The 23,482-nt window shown below is 54.0% G+C and overlaps 3 protein-coding genes and 1 long non-coding RNA gene across 4 annotated transcripts in view; 3 read left to right on the top strand and 1 right to left on the bottom strand.

Annotated features, from left to right (window-relative positions):
* Mcf2l (MCF.2 cell line derived transforming sequence-like) overlaps nucleotides 1–1,745 on the top strand; it is a gene marked incomplete at its 5' end in the record, with an annotated part of 89,229 nt that extends 87,484 nt beyond the window's left edge. Inside the window, 1 exon segment of the mRNA XM_013515593.1 lies at nucleotides 78–1,745. Coding sequence (XP_013371047.1) covers nucleotides 78–160 — 83 coding nt within the window. The 3' untranslated portion in view covers nucleotides 161–1,745.
* Nucleotides 912–17,078, bottom strand: LOC102011392. The gene is made up of 2 exons (XR_259283.1): nucleotides 17,000–17,078; nucleotides 912–1,894 (listed from the first exon to the last, which is right to left on the bottom strand). It is a non-coding gene; the product is annotated as an uncharacterized LOC102011392 (long non-coding RNA).
* On the top strand, nucleotides 6,865–14,492 carry F7 (coagulation factor VII (serum prothrombin conversion accelerator)). The gene is made up of 8 exons (XM_005373970.2): nucleotides 6,865–7,011; nucleotides 9,417–9,577; nucleotides 11,383–11,407; nucleotides 11,484–11,597; nucleotides 11,682–11,822; nucleotides 12,509–12,618; nucleotides 12,985–13,108; nucleotides 13,623–14,492. Exons 1-8 carry the CDS (start codon nucleotides 6,942–6,944, stop codon nucleotides 14,213–14,215), a joined length of 1,338 nt encoding a protein of 445 aa, XP_005374027.1. The 5' UTR covers nucleotides 6,865–6,941; the 3' UTR covers nucleotides 14,216–14,492.
* The window catches only part of F10 (coagulation factor X), a 16,457-nt gene continuing 10,038 nt past the window's right edge, over nucleotides 17,064–23,482 (top strand). Inside the window, exons 1-2 of the mRNA XM_005373972.2 lie at nucleotides 17,064–17,193; nucleotides 18,911–19,068. Of these exons, the coding sequence (XP_005374029.1) occupies nucleotides 17,124–17,193; nucleotides 18,911–19,068 (228 nt within the window). The 5' untranslated portion in view covers nucleotides 17,064–17,123. The remainder of the gene's footprint in view (nucleotides 17,194–18,910; nucleotides 19,069–23,482) is intronic.

The raw sequence follows: 23,482 nt of genomic DNA, 5'->3' as shown, positions 1-23,482 counted from the left end.
CGGCCCGCAGAAGACGAGGGCGCTGGGTGCCAGAGCCAAGAGCCAGGCTGCAGCCACGTCTCCACCTGCTTCCGCAGAGTCCAGCCCAGGGTCTGCCGTGCTGAGCAACTCCTCAAGCTGCAGCGAGGGCTGCCCCGCGCCCTTCGACCTCCAGGCATAGCGACCTCCAGGCACAGGGCCAGGCCTGGCGGGATGCTGAGGCCTGTGGGCCAGCATGGTCTCTAGGTTTTCTCTTGCTTGGGTTGCTTAGTCTGGGGAGAGGCAGTGCTGCAGGATCCAGCAAGGAAGGCCCCATCAGCCGCGGCTGCAGTGCGACACGCAGACATTGGCGCTGACCCAGCCGTCTGCGGAGAGTCCTCAGCACGCAGGGCCCTCACTGAGCAGCCGTCCTGCACCCAACCTCTCCAGCCAGCTTCCACAGGTGTCACCCACAGGAGCCGCCTCCTGTGGAAGCCTGCAGCCTACCAAGCCTGCAGAGTGACTTGGGACTCTCGACTTTTATAGGGTTTGATTTTTTTTTAATAGGGATAATCTCATGGCCATTTTTGGTGGTACTTTGGCCTCAGACCTTTACCAAGAATCACTGTGTTTACATGAAATGACAATTTGATACTGTATTTGATATAAAACTATTTTTTGTTACTGGGGCTTACATCAAAGCATGTTGTTTATACCACTGAATGGTTTGGGGGCCTTTCATTCTACACTCGCAAGGTGCTCCTGCTGCAGGTGACGGGACACAGCCCCTGGTAAAGTCGGGTGGCAGCTCTAGACCCAAAGGCAGCAAGAGACCAAGGAAGTTCTTTCACCTGCATTTGTTTCATTTTCACAGGAAAACTTAAGCTATAATTTAAAGTATTGACCTTCTTTTCTACAAAAAGGGGGGAATTAATTTTTTTAAAGAGCTTCACTGAGTCAGGATATTTTTATTGTTTTTAAAGAAAAATGTAAAGATGCAATTTCTGCAGGGTCTCTGTGGCCCAACACTGTCAGCTGCACTTGGGATATGAGCGTTCACTGCATCCTCACCTGGCCTCCCCAGGGGCAGGCAGGACCTCCGCGCCCTTCCCTGTGCCCCTGCGGCCGCCTTGCAGGAAGTCTGCGTGCCAGGTGCTGGTCAGAGTCGCCAGGGTGGACCTGGACATGGGGCTTCTCCGTTATCCAAGTCGCGGCAGAGCCGGGTGAAAGCTCTTCTATTTTTCTCCTTTTCTGTGTGTCTCAGAAGCCAATTCTCTTCTTTTGAATCACTTTCAGTGCCCAGCGAGGCAGATATTTTTGTATGTGTGTATATATGTGCACGTGTGTACATATGCTCTGATGTAAAGGACGTATTTATGTCTCAAGCTGCTGAGCAGTGTCACTTTACGGCCCTCTCCCTGCGCCCTCACCCTGTGGCGCCACCCCACTGTGGTCAAGGCCTCGCGCCCTGCCTCCCACGGTGCAGAGCCGTCGCTGCCAGACCCCAGAGACTCGCAGCCGACAGAAGACGCGTGGACACTCGGTGGCTTTTCCAGTGAACACAGATTTGGAGAGCGATGTGGGACATAGCTGCCCCTGTCTGTTGTTCAGGCCGAGCTCCTCCCATCTCAGCAGGAGCCTGCCCTCTGTGGTCTCTTCCTCGTAATGGCACTTTACAATGTCACATTTCGTTCACTGTTACTTTTGTTTTTACTGCTGATGTAAATGAAACTTAAAAATCAATGGTCTTACTGTATGGACAAAGTTTGAATAAATGTCAGCACCTCCTGCTGTCTGCTTCTCTGACGGGAGCTGGGCTCCGGCTCCGCACCCCCTTGGATGGTTCCAGTACCTGGTATGGCGAGTAAAGACAGTCCCCAGTAAAGACCGAAGCTCCGTTGAGGCTGGGAATATAGCTCGGTGGTACCGCACCTGTCTGGCAAGCACAAGGTTGTGAGTTCGATTCCTGGTACTGGAAAAAAAAAAGACCCGAGCTCCCTTCCTTCAGCTAAGTTATTAAATGAATTGGTTGATAAATGAGGAGTTGTACATAGTGTGTGCCTATAACATTCAGAACGAAGAAATAGTCAAAGTTAACCTCAACCTGATGACTTTGCTTTTATTTGCAGAACTCTTACATGCAGTGCTGCAGTGGATAACAACACACATAACAACAGTACATGCACTGCACTGTGCAATCAGCAGAGATAATAGTGGTGTATATACAGAAAAAGACACTGAGGCTTTATAAACAAGACGTGCGGAACCACAGGAAAAAAGATGGGCCGTAAATCCAAGCACCGGTTGTAAGTCTGAAGAGTGCGCCTCGGTCATAAATCCAGTCATTGCATAGGTCATTGAATGGGGAATCTCTGTTCAAACTAAACCAGGACAGAGACAGTGCTGAGGGGCCCAGGGAGGGCACAACCAGCAAGCGTTTCACATGCTTTGGTTTTCTCCGATGGTGGTGATAATAAAATAGTACAAAGTTATACACGTCAGAAATACAAAGACAGCCAAAGAAATATAGGAGAACCATTGCAGAATAATGCACTTGACCACTTCTGACCAGAAAGTTGGAGGAGGAAAGAAGGTTTTTTGATCTGGGGAAGACAGAAAGGATGGAGGGAGGGGAAAACCAGAAATGTAGTGAAATGAGTGCAGACCTGTCTGGCCACAGCAGGGTGACTGATGTGTTCAGCGGTACAGTGAGCTGACCGACCGGACGAGCACTGAGACAGAAAACACCTGCCAAAGGAGACCTGAAACAAAACTAGGCAAAGCATGGAAAGGAAGTAAAAGGACTAGACAAACACCAGCCAAGGAAAGATGGCCCAGCAGTACTAATAACTCATAAAGTGGCACTTAGGCAGTTAGAGGGCAAGAACTGCATGGCAGTCACAAACTTGTAAGCAACCAGTAGTAAGGTTCACAATGCAGAAGGCAAGCTTCAGCAGTCAGGGCGAGATGTTTTCATTTCTCATGGAAACTGGCACCTGTTTGTCCTTAAAAATAGAAAACAATGTACCATTTTCCAGCACACATGAAACACACACAGAATGTTTACAAAATGATGAAAAATGTGTTTGGGAATCTAGAAGCATGTTTCTGAGCCCTGGGTTAGGATGGCAATGCTACTGGGGTTCTGCTTCCAGAGTTGGACAGATGTCGACCTGAGACCACATGACAGCTGCAGCTACCACGTGGCTGAGACTCACATTTACAGCTGACTTTGTCTAATTTTTACATGATCACATTAAAGAGTTACTCATTTAAAACTCAAAGTATAAAGAAGGAATTACTACCATTGAAAGTAAAAACCAAATCAATCAAAAACAAAACCTTGTTCCTTGAAAAATCTGGTAAAATTGGCCAACTTACAGAAAACCAAGGAACTTCACAACATTTGCATAAAGAGATGTGCATACGTCTTCTGTAGGCCATGGATCAAATGTTGGTTTCTATCTAGATATCCCCCGAAGGCTTCATGCACTCATAGGTGGGGGCTTCTAAGAGTCACCAAAATCTTGCCAGTTTTAGGAGTGTTGAAAAGTCCAAAGTCTCCTATGAGATTCAAAGCAAACTCATAGCTGTGAGCCCTTGTAAAATAAAAAAGAAAGTTAAACGTTGCTGACATACAGCAGCACAAGGTAAACTTTCTCTTTCCAAATGGGAGGAATAGGGGGATGGAAACCAATGGGATAAAAGCAAAACAAAAACCCATCAGGGCAAACATTAAACCATGTAGTTAGCTGCATGTCCATTACCTTGGGAAATGTGAGATCCAAAAGGCTTGGATGGCCTCATTCCTATTACATTGCAAGTTGTAGCGCTTGTGGCTTCTCTTTTCAGGTGGTTTGCTCACTGTCTGTGGCCCTCCTCAGCCAACATCCCTGATTCCTGGGGTCTCCGTTGCACTTTCAGCTTCACACTGAAAGCTTCATGCATTGCCCTCTCAGGAACACTTCCTGGCCTCCCAGGCCTGATCCTGAAATCTGGGTGGAAGCCTCCCTCAGCTCACAACTCTTGCATTCCACATGCCTATGAAATCAGCACCACATGAATGACACAAAAGTCTGCAAACAGCTCAAGTCGCAGTGGGCCCCTCTGTGTCATGGCTGCAGAGATCTCTGAGTGTTTGAATAGCTGAGTACCCTGACTCAAATCCAGAGGAACCAATTCATTAGGTAGTCCATTTTGAGTAGGGTGCTCTGGGAATATCTTCTCAAAGCACAGTCTTTCAGTTTTGCACCCTTGGAGCCCGGGAAGGGTGAGGTTTTGCTGATTCCTCATATGTGCTCAAGGAGTCTTTCCTGTTGTCTCAATCCAAAGTATTTGGCTTCGTTTTAATGCTAATTGTTCCAGCAGCCAAGCTATTCTGGGCTAAAACTTTATGAGTCCCAACATTATAGGTATGTCCTTTCTGGCCACCGCAAATTTTTTCAAATTAGTTTTCTCTGCTCTTTAGTCCTGATCCTCTTGGTAGATGTGGCTAAAAGCTGCCAGCAGTATGCATGCCACAACACTGGACTGTTCTAAAATTTTTCCAACCAGATTAATTCATCTACCACCCTTAATCTCAATCTCTTACAAAGTCTCAGGACATGAGAAAAATGTAGACAAATTTTCTGCCAGAGAAAAATACATAAGGCCTGGAGTCCCACTGGCAAAGCACTCCTTGTTCCCAATGGAAACCTCCTGATCTTGGTCTTTACCATCTGCATTTCTATCCACATTCTGGTCTTTTGAGCTCCAACAAGAATGTCCTGTCAAGCCCAGCTTATAATATTCTAGGGCTTCTCTAGTTGGCATCTCCAAACCTTTCTAAACACTTGGAATGAACCAGTTCCAAGGGTTTCTGAACCACATGGTCAGGCAACATCATGGCAACCACTCCACTTCCCTGGCACCAAACTCTGTCTTAGTCACTTTCCCATTGCTAAGGCACAATGCCAACACCCGTATTGAAGGAGGGAGGCTTATCTTGGCCCACAGCTTCAGTCCACGGTTCATTGACTCCCAGGAAGAAACAGGACAGAGCGAGGCCTAGCACTGGAAAGCTGCTCACGTCGTGGCAGCCAGGAAGCAGACAGAGAAGAAGGGAGAGGGGCTGGGGATTTAGCTCAGTGGCACAGCACCTGCCTGGCAAGTGCAAGGTCGTGAGTTCAATTCCCCGTTCCGGGAAAAAAAAAAAAAAAAGAAACCAGGAAGGGAGGAACGGGAAGGAGATGCACCCTCTGGCCACATCCCCACCGACCTCCACCTCCACCCAGGCACCTCCTCCTAAGAGCAAGCCAGCTCTGAGCCACCACGATCCAGTCACCTCTGAAAGGCCCACCCCAGAGCTCGTGAGGCTTGTGAGGGCGATCTGGCTTTAAACGATAGCATCAAGTTTAACTTTGGTATCCAAAACTGACAAGGCTCGTGGAAGAAAAGAATTAATAAATTTATGAAGATAAATGCAAAAAAATTCCAAAAGCCAAACTGAATGTTTTATGTAAAAGTAATATGGGCTGGGGTGCAGCTCACTGGGAGATCCCTTGCCTCCTATGTGCAAGGGCCTGGGTTTAATCCCCAGCACCACCAAAAAAAAAAAGGTAGCACATTTTAATCCTCTTTTTTCCCATATTAGGAGGGTGGCATGGTATCAGAAACATGCTGCTATAATGTTCTAACAAACTAACAGAAGTGAGGCACCAGTTCTGCTGATACAAAAAAAACAACTCAATCTTCACTGATCCTTCACTGACAATGTTAGCCAAGAACAGAATACTTTCTTAACCTGAAAAAGTGTAGCTAACAAAATCCTCACACCAAAAATCGTAAGCACCGAGACACTTTAGGACTCTCCTCAAGGACGCAGAACTCAGGAATGCCTTCTGCCTCTCTAAGTCACTTACTGGGGTTGCTAGCGACTTCCCTGAGGAAGGCTGAGAAGTGTCTTCCCGTAAGCACCCCACAGGGGCTTATTGGGCACTGGAACGGACCAGTGCTCAGGAGCAACCTGCAAAAAGTCCCCAACACTCCTAGCAATAGGCAGCTTTACACACTGATACGTTAACAGCAACGAAGTGAACAGTACTGAAATAAATATGTTTTGTGGACAAACTTATGAACTGTTAGAGGTCATAAAAGAGGGCCTAAGTAAATGGAGAAAGATATATGGCTGGAATAATTCGACAACAGCAAAAGGTCATTTCTCCCCCCCGTTCTACTGTAAATTAGATAAGATTTAGTTTAAGCCCCAGCAGAGTTTTAGTGGAACGAGAAAATGGGCCCTACAGGCTCAAGTACAGCGTGACAATTCTGAGGAGGGAAGGGCTTGTCCGACCCGCTGCATGGGCAGAGCACAGAGCTGCTCTCAGGACGCACAGGTGACCAGGTGGGCAGAGACCCTGGCCTGTGACCTGGGCCAGAGAGAAGGGACAGGGGCTGGTGGCTGCTGTCTCAGCTGGGACAGGTCGACTCTTGGCTCCCAGGAAACCAAGCCTCATGCAGCGCAGGGCTCAGCAGCCAGGGTGTCCCTGAGCCTCCACCCTCCTCCGTCCATGCCTGACACCCTGCCCTTGCCACCAGCCCAGGTGGATTCCCTAAGCATGCGGACAGGGGAGGATGCGCTCTGATTTTAAAGAAGAGGGACGTGGACTCCTTAGCCCGGCAGGTGCCCTCTCTGCAGGCTGCAGGGTCCCACTGCCGTCTGTCTCCCCACGCTTGTCTCTGTCCACTGAATGCCGGCTGTGTGCTGGGCCTGGGCTAAGCTCCTCTCTACGTGCCCTTTTCTGCAAAGGACCAACACTTTGCCCGCATGCAGTTTCCTCCTTCCTCCCTGTCATGCATGGTGCTGGACACAAGGGGCCGGCCTCTGAGTGGTCAGGCTCAGCTCTCAGCCAGTGTCTGGTGCCTCCACCCTACCTGGCCCGCCCCTCTTGCCCTTTGCACGCCTGCTTCATCTGGCCATCCTCGGCCGGGACAGCGAATTCCCCATGGCTTCCCCAGGCTGCGGGCTTGCCCTGCTGTGCTTTCTGCTACTGCTTCAGGAGCCCCTGGCTGCAGGTAAGTCCTTCCTGGGGGGCTGCCTTGTGGCACTGTCTGTAGCAAGCTCCCGAGCTGGGTCCAGGCCCCAGCCACACTCTTGTTTCCAACATTTCCGTCACAGCTTTTGCTGACTGCTTGCTTTGATGTTTGTTCCTTCCAAAACAAATATTGTCCGGGAGCTTGCAAGTACCCACGCATGGACTCACATGCACCCACGCATGGGCACACAGGAGCACATGGACACAGAAACGTGTATGAACAGCCACATGTGCACTCAGGGAGACATATTGGAACATATCAATATGTACACATGAACACAGAACAAGTACAAACACTGCCAGGCATATATGCACAGACACATGTACACATGCAATAGATACACGGATGCCCATATGCAGACGGGAGCACACAGACACACAGGACAAGCCCACGTGTGAGTGCTCGAGGTGCTGTGAGGAACAGGGGCACTTTCTGGACTCCCTGCGGTCCCTGTCTGTGATGAGGGAGAATCTGGAAGTGGCTTAGAGCAGAGCTCGCAGAGTCTGCAGCAGGCACATCAGGTCAGCCCTTGGAAAACCAGCTGAGGCTCTGTGGCCAGGAGAAAACTAGGACTCATGCCGAAAGCTGGGAGCCTTGCTGGAACCCGGCAGCATGGGGTGGCAGGTGGCTTCACCCTGCCTGAGTCTCTTTCCAACTCCTCTATCTTTGAGGTCACTTTGTTACCCAGTTTGCTCTGGCCTGAGACGCCTTGGATGCAGTCTGTGTTCATCCAAGCACCAGCCTCCCGCGGTGACCTGCTCCTGTAGTGTGGTGTGTGACGCAGGGGTCTCTGCCCCCCTAGGCGAGGCTTCCTGCCCCCCGGCCCCAGATCCTTGATTCTCGTCCCCAAACTCCTCCCAGCCCAGGTGGATTCCCTAGGCATGCGGACAGGTGAGGACGCACTCCGATTTTAAGGAAGAGGGACGTGGACTCCTTAGCCCGGCAGGGCCTGGTAGCTGCCTCCTTTCCCTCCTCTTGTGCTTAGCAGTCGCCTTGCTCGTGTTCCCAGGCCACCACTACTGCACTCACCAACAGTTCCTGGAGACAAAAGTCACCTTGGGCCCATCTGAGGCCACCCCTTCCCTATGAGCCCTCCTTAGCTCTTCCTCCTTGCGCTCCTCCTCCTCCTCCTCTGGCCTCAAGAAGCCCAGGTCTCTGCCAGCTGCTTTCTGCCTGCCTTGTTCCCAGGCCCCTTCCCACACGGCTGCCATGTGTCCAGTCCCACAGCACAGCCGCCACGGAGCGCTCTCATGGGCGCCACCTCTGTCTCCATCTCTGCGCTCTCCCTGGGCACTGCATGTGTCTACTGGGGTGTCCTGCCTGGAGAATCAGCAAGTTCAGGGGGTTCACACTGCTGGGGTCATGCCACCACAGGCAGCAAGGGGTGAGCTCTCAGGGTCACCAGCCTCACTTCCCTCCTAAGCAGGATGGGGCCCCGGGTCACCTGCTCCTGACTGTCATGTCACTGTGAGGAGAAGGGTGTGGGAGGGCTGGGGGTTGGGCAGGCACCCAGGGCTGACAAGGACCCCCCGGACTATCTTGGGAGGCTGGAGGGAGTGAATTCCCAGGGACAGGGTACATGGTGGGGTGGAGATGAGGAATTTGGATTTTTATATGACACTTGTGTAACACCTGTTTATATAGGTTCATATATACACTTTGTGTTCTTGAAAGGGAATGTACAACATTTCCTCTTTTATCATCAGTTTTTTGCTCCAGATCACACCTTCTTTTGGGGATGGGGTTGAAACAGGGTCTCGCTGTGGAGTTCAGGCTGGCCCTGACCTCACAGCAATCCTCCTGCATCAGCCTCCAGAGTGCTGGGATCACAGGTGTGGCCATCCTGCTCGGCTCACAACTTCTTGAGCATTATAGTTAATGGCAGCCTGAATGCCACATTTGGTTATTTTTGACTATTATTACCAATAGTTGCACAGGGTTTGGTACATGACTCTGAGTATTTCCTTATGCTAGATCCCCCAAAGGGAGGGTTAGCACGTCTGAAATCAGCTGTATATGCTTGCATATGTGCATAACGCTGTGTTCTGTCACCTGTCACCAGCCGCCCATGAGAAGCGGCCAGGCATCCTTTTCTAGCACCCTCAGCCCACAGGGCAGGGCAGGATGCTGGTGAACTGGCCTGGGCCCTCCCATCCCCAACATGCACACTGAGTGAAGACCGGTGTGAGTAGATCACTTCCTTCTGTCACCAAGTGGGACGATCCCGTAGGGGCTTCCATGAGAATTGGTATGGCTGGCTCCCCTGAGATGATCCAGGGGTGTGGCTTCCCTTGTGGAAGGGGACAGGACCGGGTGGGTGGGTGGTTCCGCACCATTGTGGTGTGGCAGCCTGCCAGTGCTTCTCGGGGTCTTCTGCTTGTCAGTCTTCATAACCCAGGAGGAAGCGCACGGGGTCCTGCACAGGCAGAGGCGTGCCAACTCCTTCCTGGAGGAGCTGTGGCCTGGCTCCCTGGAGAGGGAGTGCATGGAGGAGCAGTGCTCGTTTGAGGAGGCTCGGGAGATCCTCAGGACCCCTGAGAAGACGGTGAGTGCCTCCTGGCTGCGCAGTGACTGTGGGAAAGGGCGAGCTCGGGCTGGGGGGGCGCCTGCACCTCAAGTCAGTCTCCTTTCTCCTCACTGTGAGCACTCTGAGTATTCGAAGAATGCAGGGCTTGTGTCCCATGGCAACAAAGACTGAAACCATGGGCAAAGGAGGTAGGGTGAGGGCGAGGAAGTAAAGGTCCCGCTAGCCGGGAGGGCATTTCGAGTAAGGTCCCATGAGGGCTCTCCGCCTAGGGTTTCCAAGGAGTTAAAAGGAGCTCAGGCCCTTGTGTAAGCAACGTGATCGCTACCCCATAGAAGACACCACACTTTTCAGGTCCAATTCCGCAATGGTCACACAGGGTCCATGCAGGGCCCCTGCACCTTGGACCAGCGGTCTGCTTGGTCACGTCCCCCACAGTCCAAGGGCAGTCAGCAAATGTTTTGTAAGGACCCTGGGAGGTCGCGACAGCAGACTCCACTTAGGCAGCCGTCCTTACTTCCAAGTAGAACCCTAAGTCCTGTTATATGAGCACAGGGGAGCACAGAGCAGCCTCCTGTCAGGGCCACTCCTTCCCCCTCAGGACAGCTTTGCGCTCCTCTCCAAAGCTCCCCACTGCTCCCCATTTCCGAGGGTGACTGCCAGGCACACACCGCCCCTACTCTCTACTCTCTGATGTTCATTTTTACATCAGAAAACTCAAAAATCCCACTTTATGAGAAAAGTCCCTCAGCCCCTAAGGATCCAAAACAGCCCAACCACCAAAGTGCTGCTGAGAGAAAAGATGCACTGAGGTGCCGCCCGCACGCCCTCCTGCTGCTGAGCCCACAGGCCGCCCTCAGGACATGTGCGTGACGAACATGAGGAAACCGTGGCTTCCCCACCACGCCAGGCCTTGCGGAAGGCCTAGGGTTGTCTTCACTTCTGGTTTCACATTGGAAAGATAAATATTCCAAGCATCCTTGAGTATCTGCCTTTCCATTTAACCATTTCCATCAGAAGTACGGTTTGGCGTACAGTGCAGAGCTAGGGCTTTGGGATCTGGACGATTCTGCCATCTTGTGCCAACCGCTCCTGGGTGAGTGGGAGGGATTTCCTGTGACCTTGCTTTTTGTTTTTTTTTCATAAGCTTTTTCTCACCAGCTCCAACTCATGTCATACCTCGCTCACAGCGGGCCTCACCGTCAGGAAAGGTCTCACACTCAGAGGAAGCTTTCACACCTGCAAGAGGTCTCACACTCATAAGTCACCTCACACTCACCAGACACCTCACCTCACACTCACTGAGAGGTGGGCTGTTTGAGTTAGAGGTGAGCATGACACTCTCCAGGCAAACTGGGGATGCCTTTCTTTTTTATACCATTTGGTGTTGAGAGCACTTCCAACATTCCTGCCTGTTTTATTCTCATCGTAGCGTGAGTGAACCCCCAGTTGGAGGAAAGTTCCCTTAGGAGCCAATTTCCAGCGGAGTTTGCAGGTGGTAGGACACTTTCACGGCTGTCCCACCCCATCTTCTGTCAGCCTCATGCTTGGGCATGATCACCCAGTGGGAGACGGAGGGCCCAGCCTGTGGGGCTTTCCCAGGTCACAGATGGAGGAGGCAGAGCTAGGAGCTGACTTGAGGAAAGCTCATGGCCTCTGGTGGCCTCAGATGTCATGAGGAGGGACTCTCCCGGGCAAACCTGACTCCCAAGCCCTTGGAGAAGGCCCAGGCCAGGCCTCGCTGTCCCCAGCTGTGAGCTTCTCCCATGCATCTGTCACTGTGGCTTTGGTGAATATGTCTCACGCGGCTTCTCTCTCCTCCTCAGAACCAGTTCTGGGTTACATACACTGGTGAGTAGATGCACAGCCGTTTGGGGTCCCCCGCTCCAGTCCTGCTCCTGGCACACTCATACCAGCTCACCCTCAGACGGGGACCAGTGTGCCTCAAATCCTTGCCAGAATGGGGGCACCTGCGAGGACCACTTCCAGCTGTACATCTGCTTCTGCCTCCTGGGCTTCAGTGGCCGGAACTGTGAGACAAGTGAGGCCGCCTCCTGCCCACAGCTGCAGACAAGATGGGATGCTTGCCTCCAGGCCCCTCTCAGCTCCCACTCCCTGTCCCTAGATAGGAGCACCCAGCTGATCTGCGACAACGAGAATGGAGGCTGCGAGCAGTACTGCAGTGACCGCGCAGGGGACACGCGCGTCTGCCGGTGCCATGAGGGGTACGCACTGCAGCCGGACAGGGTGTCCTGCACACCCACAGGTACCAGGCTCCCGGGGCTGCTCTCTCATGAGCCTGACGGCTGCCACTCTCCCTGTCTGCTGCACCTCACTGTGTCCATGACACCAGGGGGCAGGGCTGGTCGTGACCAGTGGACCTAGTGACCCCAGACCATGGAGGAGGGATAGCCTGCCAAGAGCAGGCCAGCACGTCAGTGCCCAGCACAGGCACCTGGCAGGGCCGCTGCACCATAGGCAGCCAGGGAGCAGAGCGAGGCTCCTGGACACCCCAGCTCCTGCACAGTGCTTAGGAAAAATGTAGATTTCCTGCATGCCAACCTCAGATGATGGCGCTACACTGCCCAAGGCAAGGAGGCTGTGCCCAGCCTGGTCTGAAAGCTGGAAGCTCAGCCCACCACCCCAACACACGGGCAGACACAGGACAGGGAGTCTGAGGCGCACAGGGGTTGTAGTCATCTTGTCTTCAGTAGAATACTGCTCACCTCTTCATTCCACATGATGCATCTTCCTCCTGTGGAAAGTGGGCAGGAGCAGCGCCAGGGCAGGGCTCAGTACCCTCTTCACCAGCCCCTCTGGGCTCCTAGGCCAACAGCTCCCACTGAGGCCTTCAGGCTGGCCCTGCCCCAGCAGCCAGGACCCGGGGGAAGGTGTGGCTCAGCCAAACCTCATCCCTCATAGATACCCCCCTCTCTGGGCTCTGTTGTACAGTTGAATATCCGTGTGGGAAAATACCGATTCTGGAAAAAAGAAAGAACAGCAACATCCAAGGCCGAATTGTGGGAGGCCGGGAGTGCCCCAAAGGGGAGTGTCCATGGCAGGTAAGGCCTCCAGGGTCTCCAGCTGGGTTCTCCTGCACAGGATTCCCACTGCAGGCCTGGTGGGGACTCAGGGACTGTGACAGAGAAGAGACACGGCCACTGTGCCCAGCCCAGCTCCTCCTCGCTTGGAGAGGGTGCGCACTGCAGTTCCACTCAGCCGCCGCCTCACTCAGTCACCAAGGGTCCTGCAGAGCTGGTGTCCTGCCAGGGCTGGGGACGCTCTGGTCCAGGGGACAGCCACCAGGGCCGGGTCTGTGCAGCCTGCTAGGGAAGGGTACAGAGGATCCAGGTTCCAGACGGGAATCATATCAGCCAGCAGTCCAGGTGGGGACACCATGTGACCAGCATCTGTGTGTCCCCACACAGGCCATGCTGGTGTCCAATGGGGCGCTGCTCTGCGGGGGCTCCCTGCTGGAGGCCGGCTGGGTAGTGTCTGCCGCCCACTGCTTTGACAAGCTGCCCAGCTTGAGGAACCTGTCGGTGGTGCTGGGTAGGTGCTGCCTGTTGTTCGCAGGGGGGCAGGCTTGAGTGACAGTGGCTGGGGCCAGGCTCCAGGAGATGCGATCCCCAGGGTCCCTGGGTGGATGAGGCAGCACCGGGGCCACCTGCTGGAGCCACCTGCTTCGGTCACCTGCTTGGCCCCTCCCTGCTCCCAGAAGAACCATGGGAGCAGGGGACCCAGAGCTCTGGGGGACCACACGGGGTCCTCTGCCCAGTGAGGACATAGGAGAGATGGCTGCAGCCACCTGGCACGCATCCGGGGAGTCCAGACAGCCTCTTCTTCTACACCTGCTGCCCAGGGCTCCCGCTTCATTACCACCTTCCACACCCAGTCCAGAAGCACTCCATTACACCTCCCCACACCCCACAAGAGCTGCAGCCCTGGCAGTTCCGTGGTGCCTCACAGGTGCAGCTCCTGCCCCATCCATCTGCCCGCCCAGGCCAGGGTGCGGGAAGCCAGGCTCTGAAGGGGCGTGGCTGTGACAGGCGTGGCTTCCTCCCAGGTGAGCACGACATCAGCGAGGTTGATGGGACTGAGCAGGTGCGAAAGGTGACACAGGTCATCTTCCCGGACACATACGTCCGTGGCCATATCGACCACGACATCGTGCTGTTGCGGCTGCAGCAGCCTGTGAACCTCACAGACTACGTGGTGCCCCTCTGCCTGCCGGACACGAGCTTCTCCAAGCGCACGCTGGCCAAAATCCGCTTCTCCCGAGTCAGCGGCTGGGGCCAGCTGCTGGACCGGGGCGCCAAGGCCCTGGAGCTCATGGCCATCGAAGTGCCGCGGCTGATGAACCAGGACTGCCTGGAGCAGTCTCAGTGGAGGAACAGCTCACCCGCAATCACCAAAAACATGTTCTGCGCCGGCTACTTGGACGGCAGCAAGGACGCCTGCAAAGGGGACAGCGGGGGCCCACACGCCACCCAGTTCCGTGGCACGTGGTACCTGACCGGCGTGGTGAGCTGGGGCGAGGGCTGCGCAGCCGTGGGCCAGCCAGGCATCTACACCAGGGTGGCCAGGTACATCGAGTGGCTGCGCAGGCTCATGGGCTCCCCGCCGGTGCGAGGCGTCCTGCGGGCCCCGCTCCTCTAGCCCTGCGCCAGGTCCCTGAGTGCGTCTGTGGCTGGGGCAGAGACCCGGGCACTGCGGGCAGCCGAGAGGGAGAAAGAGACAGAGATGGAGGGAGAGACTCTGACCAACATGGAGACGGAGTGAGAGACCGAAGAGGAGCCCCAGGCGGCCACGGCCCAGCTGAGGCATGCAGGCGCATGCGCAGACACTGCGCGCCGCAGGGGCTGTCGCTCCCCTTTCCTTCCTGTACTCGCCTCACCCTCGGCTCCATTAAACGGAAGTGTCATCCACAGTCGGGGAACATCCTCTTCTCAGGCCTGCCGAGCGCCTGGCAGTAAATGGCTGAGTCTGTGTGCCCTGGGCTGACGCTGTCCCTGGGTGGCCTGTGACCCCCCCAGGACACCCTGGTGATGGATCCCTCCTGGGCAGGCACTTCCAGAGCCCCGGAGCTCTGTGATGGTTCCAGCTGTGAGGCAGGATGGTGTGAGGTGGCTTCCCTCCCAAACCCTTCCAGTGGTATTTCTGAGGGGCCTGGGGAGCATCTGCTTATAAATCACCAGGGAAGCACTGCAGGGTCTGAACCAGGTGTGATGACACACAATTATAATCCCAGCACTCTGGGAGGCTGAGGCAAGAGGATCCCAAGTTCCAGCCCAGCCCCAACAACTCAGCAAGACCTTGTCTCACAAAAAAGGGGTAAGGATGCAGCTCAGCATAGAGGCCCTGAGTTTAATCCCAGTACCTGCCTCTCCACACTCACATACACAAGAGCAGGGTCCTGGGTCCTGCCCAGTCAACTGGACCAGGTAGGGAAGGACCTAGTGAGCCCCACTCTTGCCATGTCCACAGGTCACTGAGCCTGTGGCCTCCAGACAGTGTAGATGGGGGAGAACAGAGATCCGGAGCAGGACGAGCACCCCGCCCTCAGCACCCATCTCCACAGGGCGTCTCAGAGCCTGGGGTGCTGACGCCCAGTGGGGTGCCAGCCGCTGTGGTGCCGTCTGGCAACTCCTGCCATAGAGTAGGCCGAAGGCTGCAAGCTGTGGCCACAACCCCCACGCAGCTGCCTGGTTAGCACTGGAGGCTCTGCTGGGTCCACCCTCTGTTCAGTGGTCCTGGGGTGGATGGGACAGGGCCTGCTGGCCACAGAGGCCATGTGGCTGCCAAAGCCAGGCGTGCTGGAGGCCACAGCAGGGAGGGGCCCTGGCCAGCCTCAAGCCTAACAGCCTCCCGGGCCGTGTGCAGCGAGCGGGCCTCCTGGCCTCTGCTCTTGCACGGGTCACTGTGCCTCTGGCTCCTCACCTCCCAGCTGTGCTGAAGATGGGGTCATGGGGGCGGGGCAAGGGCAGGAAAGCCCATTCGAAAATACACGCTCCTCCTGGGAGGAAGGAGGGGAGGAGGAGCCTCAGGCCCCAGGCTGGAGGCCCCTGTGGGGAGAGAGAAGGGGCGGCTTGGCGGGCGCTGTGAGTAGCACTGGGCAGCCTCAGTTTCCCCAGTCACCGATGGAGTGCGGGCACCTGCCTCACAGGGCTGTGGGCACGCAATGCCGACCCTAACAGCTAATGTGCTCGCTTTGGTCAGTGCACCCGGGTATCGGGCCAGGAGACCGGGCAGGGGGCCCCAGAGCCAGCACCGCCGCCCCACCTCGGGCCAGGCTGTGTACTCACCCACACACACTCGGTCTCTGTATCCGGACCAGGCCCAGAACAGCACCAGGTGCCAAGCACCAACGTGCTCTTTCCCAGGTCCAGGCGCTGGCTGTGCCCCGAGTGTGGTGCTGCCCACGTGAGACACCAGCCCCAACACCCTGCCTGTGGTGTTGATGGAGCAAGCGCTGTGCCAGGCACCACCACGACAAAGAATAACCAGTCTGACCCAATGCAGGGTGCACGTGGGGCATCAGCGGGGCGAGAGAAGGTGGGGATCAGGGGCTTTGCCCCAGAAACAAACTCGTGTCCAGAGCTCCTGTGGGTGTAGCTTCTGAAGAGGACCGGGTCAGCTGTGACCCCCAGCCCACCGTCACACCGCCTGAGGAAGTGGGGCGACGACCAGAGACCCTGGAGTGGTCCCAGCCATGCCCCCTGCAGACTCACCCACCACCGTGAGACGCTGTGGGACCTGCACCCTCCAATGGAGGGCACACACCCAGCAGCGCTGACAGACACGCCGGCTCCATTTCCCCATCACAGACCCTTCCTGCCCTCCACCCCCAGGGACGGCCTTGGCAGAATCCAGCTTGGAGGTGTTCACAGAAAGAACCAGAAGGAAGTGAGACCCATATGTCGCACACAGGAGGCACAGCTGAACACAGGTCCCGGGCTCCCCCTGCTTCCTGCCCAGCCCGAGTGGCCGGCGCAGCTTCCACCTTCTCTTCCCTATGACCTGTCCTTCCATCACATAAGCAGGATGTGATGTCACTATGTCCCTTGCTCATCCCCGACAGCTCAGCCTGCTGACACGAGTGACCGGCAGCCCAAGTCAGGCACCTGGCCCACCACTCCACATGCATCTGTCAGCCAGGGCTGGCAGGGCTGAGACCTGTGCCAGCCCCAGGGCCCCATGAGCCGGGTTCTGTTTGTGAAAACTGATGGGAAGTGGTGCTTTCCCCACAGCTGTCAAGCTGAGAAAAGCCAGACACAAACATCTGAAAGCTGCAGGGCAAGCCTGCAACAACACTGTTATTCTCTCAGAACAGCCCTCCCGTATTCCCCAGCACACCCTGCAGGGCAGTTTCAATGGGGATGAGGTCAGCGGTGACTGCCCCAGCCGCCCACTCTGCCACCATCCCCAGACCCCCGCACTGACCTCAAGGCAGGCCAGGCTCCAATCAGGAGGCTGAGATAAGCAGGACAATGGCCACCAGGGGCCCTGGCGAGTGGACCTTGCCCCCACACGCCGGCACTCCGGACAGAGCACTGCCCTCACCACCATGGAGGGTCTGCTGCGCCTCGCCCTGCTCCTGGGTGCCCTGGCCGGCCTCCTGCTGCCCGGGGGGAGCGGTGAGTGCCCTGCCCTTCACACACAGGGGCCAGGAGGAGGGGCAAGGGTGGCAGAGGCCCTGTCCCGGGTAGCAGGCTGGCACCGGATGGCCTGGCTGGGCCTCCCCACCGAGGGGACAGTGAGGGTCAGCACAGCTCCCACAGGGAAAGCAGGATGGGTGGCTCCAAGTCACAAGGGGATGAAAACAGTAGAGGCAGGAGGGCGAGACAGGGGCCAGGCTGGGAGGAGACGGTGACGACCCAGAGAGGCAGAGACAGCGGCTCGGGTGGCAGGGCTGTAGCCCGGGCAGCACTCCAGGCCAGCGCGGCCAGGGCAGGGGCCTGAGGCACACGTCTGCACAGACGGGGCCTCTGGCTGCCCGGGCCCCGGGCTGCAGAGAGAGGAGTGAATAAACTCAGAGCAGGTGCAGCTCAGGCAGCGTGTTCTGCGCAGTCCCACAATGGGCCTAGACCCACTGAACTCCCACCCCGTGTGCTGGGAACGGCTGGCAAACTCTGCCTCAGCAGGTTCCGCCCGTTTGATCGCCGTGCCCACTCCCCACGGCACACAGACAGCTGCACGTCTGAGGACCACAACGTCCTCATACACATGCAGGATACATGGTGAACACCTGGGAACCCCACGTGAGCACCAGGGCTCTGAGTCTGCTGTCAACTTCTGAGGCCTGTGTCACCCCAGAGCCTGTTCTTGTGCCCAATGGCCTTCCTTGCTTCCACTCAAGGAGAAAGCGTTGCTTAAGGGCCACAGCTGGCTTGTGTGACTGATCGGGGGGTGAATATGACCGCAAAGCTGCTAACAGTGCCCAAAGTTGGGTCCAGGCCTGAGCCGGAGGCCAAGCCGGCTGTCCAGGCCTCACCTCAGTGGCAGGCAGAGACGCCCTGAGGCACAAGAGTTCTAGGCACAGCCCCATCAGCAGGTGGGCCAGGCTGGCAGAGACGAGTGCAGGGATGGCTGTGGGAAGAGATCCAAGAGGCCTGGCCTTGGGGACAGCCTGTGGGTCCTCATCCACAGCTGGGATGCGTTGCAGCTGGTGGCAGGCTCTTGGTGTCCTTAGGCCTCCTCCTCTTCCATGCAGTGCCCCTTCCCTGTGTCCCTGTCCCCACTGAGTCCAGCAGAGGTGGACTTGCAGGAACGCTGTACCTCCACCAGGCAGAAAGGCTAAGCAGGCTTTGGGGTGCAGGCAGAAAGAGGCACGGATTGGGGGAGATCAGGAGGGAAAGGGGGAGGGCCTGAAGAGCTGCTGGGCATCAGAGGCAGAGAGCGCCTATCAGAACGGTGAGCCTCACCGCAGCTCCAGGCAGCGCAGGAAACCCAGCACACCCTCCAGGCTGTGAGCACGGAGCAGGCCCAGGGCGGGTTGAGGGAGCGCGCGAGGCAACGTGGTCCTTCCAGCCTCGCGGTGGATCACTCCTCGCAAGAGTCATGAAATCAGTGTCCTTCTTTAATGAAAGAAGATAAAATCTAAATAGAGAAGTTTGCGGTTTTGTAGAAAATAAGTGCAATTTCTTGACAGTTATCTAACTCTGCGTCTCCTGGGACTGATACAAATTGCAGGTTTACTGCTGGGGGCGCAGGGCGGCGCAGGGGTGGGGGCCCGGGGTGTGGAGGGCTGGCCCCAGCGCCTGCGGTCCAGACCTCCCAGGGAGGCGCGCGGCACTTGGAGATCTGGGGGACCTGGGGGCGCCCCACATCCGCCTGCGCCCTTCCCGTCCGCAGTGTTCTCCGGCCGCGAGCGCGCGCACAGCGTCCTGAGGTCCCGCAGGGCCAACACAGTCTTCGAGGAGCTGAAGAAAGGCAACCTCGAGAGGGAGTGTCTGGAGGAGGCCTGCTCCTACGAGGAGGCCCGGGAGGTCTTCGAGGACAACGAGAAGACGGTGAGCTGCCGGCGCGGGGTGGGGCGGCTGCCATCCGGGTCTCCGCACCGCGTGCCCGAGGCCGACGACAGGAAGGGACGCCCTGCTCACGGGGTGATGCGGCTCAGTCGGCTGGAAGGCTGAATGATGCCTTCGAACACCGCAGGCCTGGGGCTGCGCTCCCGGAGTCGCGGCGGGGCGGGAGATTTTGCAGCCGCCCAGGGCCCAGCAGCGCGCCCAGAGCGCAGTGCGCAGGCGCACGTCAGACTCGTGGCCATTTGGTCAGCACTGCGCCTGCGCAGCACCAGCCCAGTGTAGCACGCGCCCGCCCTCCCCTTGGGGAGGGGTTTTACCCGCGGACCGGAAATGCGGGGGGAAACCTGCTTTTACCTACACTAGCTGGGTGGAAGCCACAGGCACCTGGCTGAGGGCAAAGAGGAGGGTGGGGTGGGGCCCAAACTAACAAGAATGAGCAAAAGATAAGAAAACCTTCAAGCCAGGGCTCATGAGACAGCGAAGCCAGGAGTGGGTGCTGCTGCAGCAGGCCACACCACTGACGTTGGACCGCGGTGGAGACTGCTTGATCTGCAGTCCCTCTGCCATGCAGCTTCCGGGGACAGACACCAAGCTCTCGGGCTTCACCCGTGAATGCAGTCGCCTGCAGTCCGGAGCCACCCGACAAAGACTACCTGGAAGGTTCTTTCTTGTGTGACCTTTAAGGATTGGGGTCAAATTGCAAGTTACTGCCAATAGAAGGAGCTGTCGCAAGGATTTAGCCCTGTCAAATAACAGACTGCAACAGGAAGACATAATTGGATTCAAGAAAATCCTGAACTTTAGTCTCACAGATGCTAAAACACAGATGCTAAACGTCATGGGAAGCACTTGAACTTGATCCTGAATGTTCTAAGGAAAAAAATTATCCATACTAGTATCATCACATGTGTAAAAAGTTTCTTGGATGAGTACAGATTTCTAGACACCAAAATGTGGAACATCATCCACAGGGATAGCTGAGGCCAAGCCTTTCATCGCCTGTCACAATGAGCTGGACGTGAGTTTAGACGTGAAAAGTGCTCCAGAGCTCCACCATAAGATGCTGCTGGTGGTGGCACTGGCTGGATTTATAAAACTGGATTCGAGTTCTACAATAATAGAATTGATTTGACTGCACCGAACTCTCCACCAGTGAGTTCTACTTGGCCATGCAGACTGTTATGAAATCACACTGAAATCTCACTGAAATCACAGAAAGCGCTGTCAGGGATGAAGAAACATTTCACAGGTGGTGTCTTAGTTAGTTGCTCATTCTTGAGGCACAATACCCAACACCCAAAGTTAAAGGGGGGAAAAGTTTATTTAGCTCACAGTTTGTAGAGGTTTCAGTCAATAGTTGGCTGCTCCAAAGGCAGAGTGGCGCAGGAGAAACAGTTCATGGTGGGCAGAAGGCAACAAAACGAAGAAGGGACCTTAAGGGCATCTTTCTACCCAAGCTACTCAGGGCAGGTAGCACTACCCAAGCTACTCAGGGCAGGTAGCACTTACACCCTTAACCCTACTGTCCTCGACCCTAGCATTGCACACTCCAGATCCAGCCACCTCCAAAAAGCCCCACCTATGACCACATGAGGCTTTGGGGGACATCTGGGCACAGAAGGTCACAAGGTCACACACCCTCCAAAGGCAAACCTGTTGAGATCAGCTTCATCCCACATTTGTGCAGAATCAGCATGGTGGAAGAGCTCAAGAAAGCCCCATGAATAAAGCTGCCCTAAGCCAACCTTTTAGGAACTGAAGAAACAAAACTTCTTGATGATATCTGATATCATGAAGGAAGCAGACCGTGTCTGAACTGAGCGGTGGCAGCTTTTGGAGAAACAAGCCAAAATGAGGTTATATTCATAGATGAAAACTACTCTGTCCCATCCTGTAGCTCGCATGTACCCAGGCCACAAGGTGAGAGTAGTTCCAATACTGGCCTGTGGCCTGTTAGGAACCAGGCTGCTCAGCAGGGGGCGGCAGGGGGGTAGGCCAAGCTTTATCTGTATTTACTGCTTCTCCCAATGGATAGCATTATAGCAGAAGCTCCACCTCCTGTCAGATTCCATCTGGTACATCAGACTCTCATAAGATTGCAAACTTTACTGCGAACTGCATGTGTGAGGGATCTGGGTTGCATGTGCCTTGTGAGAATCTAATGTAATAATAATAGAAATACAGTGCATAATGTAATAATAAAAGAAAGGGGACAATAAATATAATGTCCTTGAATCATCCTGAAGGTATCCTTCTCCCCATCTGTGGAAAAATTGTCTTCTGTGAAACTGTCAGATGACTCAGACATCTTTGCATTTCTGTAAAAGACTGTGGTCTTCATCTAGGTATTACTACCCACTTGATGGCCACAGTTCATTCCAGCCACCTTTCTCTCTTCTGAGAGAAAAGGAACCAAGATAGACTATATCTGGCATCATAAAGTGCACCTTCACAAATTCAAAAGATTAGACCAGCTGGGCACGGTGGCACACACCTGTAATCCCAGCACTCAGGAGGCTGAGGCAGGAGGAGCACTGTGAGTTTGAGGCCAGCCTGGGCTACAAAGTGAGTTCAAGGCCATCCTGAACTGTATAGTAAGACCCTGTCTCAAAAAAGACCAAAAAAAAAAAAAATTGGACCCATATAAACTATGTCCTTTGACCATAATGAAATTAAGCTGAAAATCTCTGAGTACTTGATAATTAACACATTTATAAATAATCCAGAGGTCAAGTAGGAAGTTTCAAGTGAAACAAAAAAATATATTAGCTGACCAAAAAAGAATATACAACAGCCAGATGTGGTAGCACACATCTATAACCCTAACAGTGGGGAAACCGAGGCAGGAAGATTTTTAGTTTGACACAGCCTGAGTTACATAATGAGTTTGTGTCCATTACAAAATACCAGTCTCAAAACAGACAAAAGAATATATAACTTTTTTTTTTTTTTTTTGGTACCAGGAATTGAACTCAGGACCTTTCGCTTGCCAAGCAGGCATTTGTGCCACTGAGCTACATCCCCAGCAAGAATATATAACATATGAGAAAAGTGGTATACTTTTGAAAAGAAGTACTTGGGGGTAAATTTATAGTATTAAATGCTAACATTCAAAAACAAGAAAAGTCTGAAAATGATCACCTAAGCTCCTACTTTAAAAAACTGAAAAGGAAAAGGAAAATAAACTTAAGGGAAAGAAAGAATTTTAAAAGCAGAAATCAAAGAAATTTAATACACATATAATAGGTGAGATCAATAAAATGGATAACTCTAACATATTAAACACAAAATTTACGTGTATCATGAAAAAAGTGAGGTACTACTACAGAACTTGCAGAAGTTAAAGTATTAATAAGAAAATACTATGAACAACCTTATGTGCATAAATTTAGATGAAGTTTGAGCATCAAAACCAACCAAAATTCCTTCAAAGAAAGTTAAATATTAATGAAACACATGCAGAATCTGTATTCTATATTCTACAAAGTTGTAGTGAAGTAATTTAAACAAGTCCTAAGCGAATGGAGATGCAGTGTTTGTGGATTGAAAGACCCAACATATGAAGATGTCAGTTCTCCCCAATTTGATTTGCATTTGATACAGTATCGATCAAAATTCCACCAGATAGAAACACATTGATTCTAAAACTCACATAGAAAAACAAAAGATTTATTTTGTTTTGTTTTTTTTCCGGTACTGGGAATCGAACTCATGACCTTGCATGTGCCAGGCAGGCGCTGTGCCACTGAGCTAAATCCCCAGCCCCCAAAAAACAAAGGATTTAGAAGGGCTAAAACTATCCGAGATTAATAAAGTTGGGGGAGCCCTATTACTTGTATTGAGATTTATAAAGCTAAATTAATTACAGATATTGATAGGTAGCACTGGCAAAGGGATTGCAACAGGGTGAAGAAAACAGTCCCACATGAGTATGGTCAGCTGGTTTTTGGCAAAGCTACAAAAACTACTCAGCGGAAAAAGAACTGTCTTTTTAAACTCGTGGAAAAATGTGTTCATTTGTCTTAGTACATTTGCGCCGCTCTACCGCAATGCCTTACACTGGGCACTCTGCAGGCAGCATAAGGCATGGCTCACAGTTACAGAGGACCAGAAGCCCAAACCAAGGCATTGGCAGGGTGTCTGGCTGGTGAGGGTCCCGTCTCCGCTTCCAAGACGGCTTCTTGCTGTGGTATTCTCACATGGAAAGCCCGAGGAAGGACAAAGGACCCAGTGTGTGGAGCCCCTTTAAGAAGGACATTAATACACCAGGCATAGTGGTGCACACCTGTAGTCCCAGCGCTTGGGAGGCTGAAGCAGGAAGATTGCTGAAGGTTCAAGGTCAGCCTGGACTACAGAGCAAGACCCTGTCTCAAAAAAAAAAAAAAAAGAAGAAGAAGAA

This window comes from Chinchilla lanigera, unplaced genomic scaffold (assembly GCF_000276665.1).
Source record: "Chinchilla lanigera isolate Chin_1 unplaced genomic scaffold, ChiLan1.0 scaffold00003, whole genome shotgun sequence".
NCBI lineage: Eukaryota > Metazoa > Chordata > Mammalia > Rodentia > Chinchillidae > Chinchilla > Chinchilla lanigera.
This window is presented reverse-complemented; position numbering and strand designations above follow the sequence as displayed.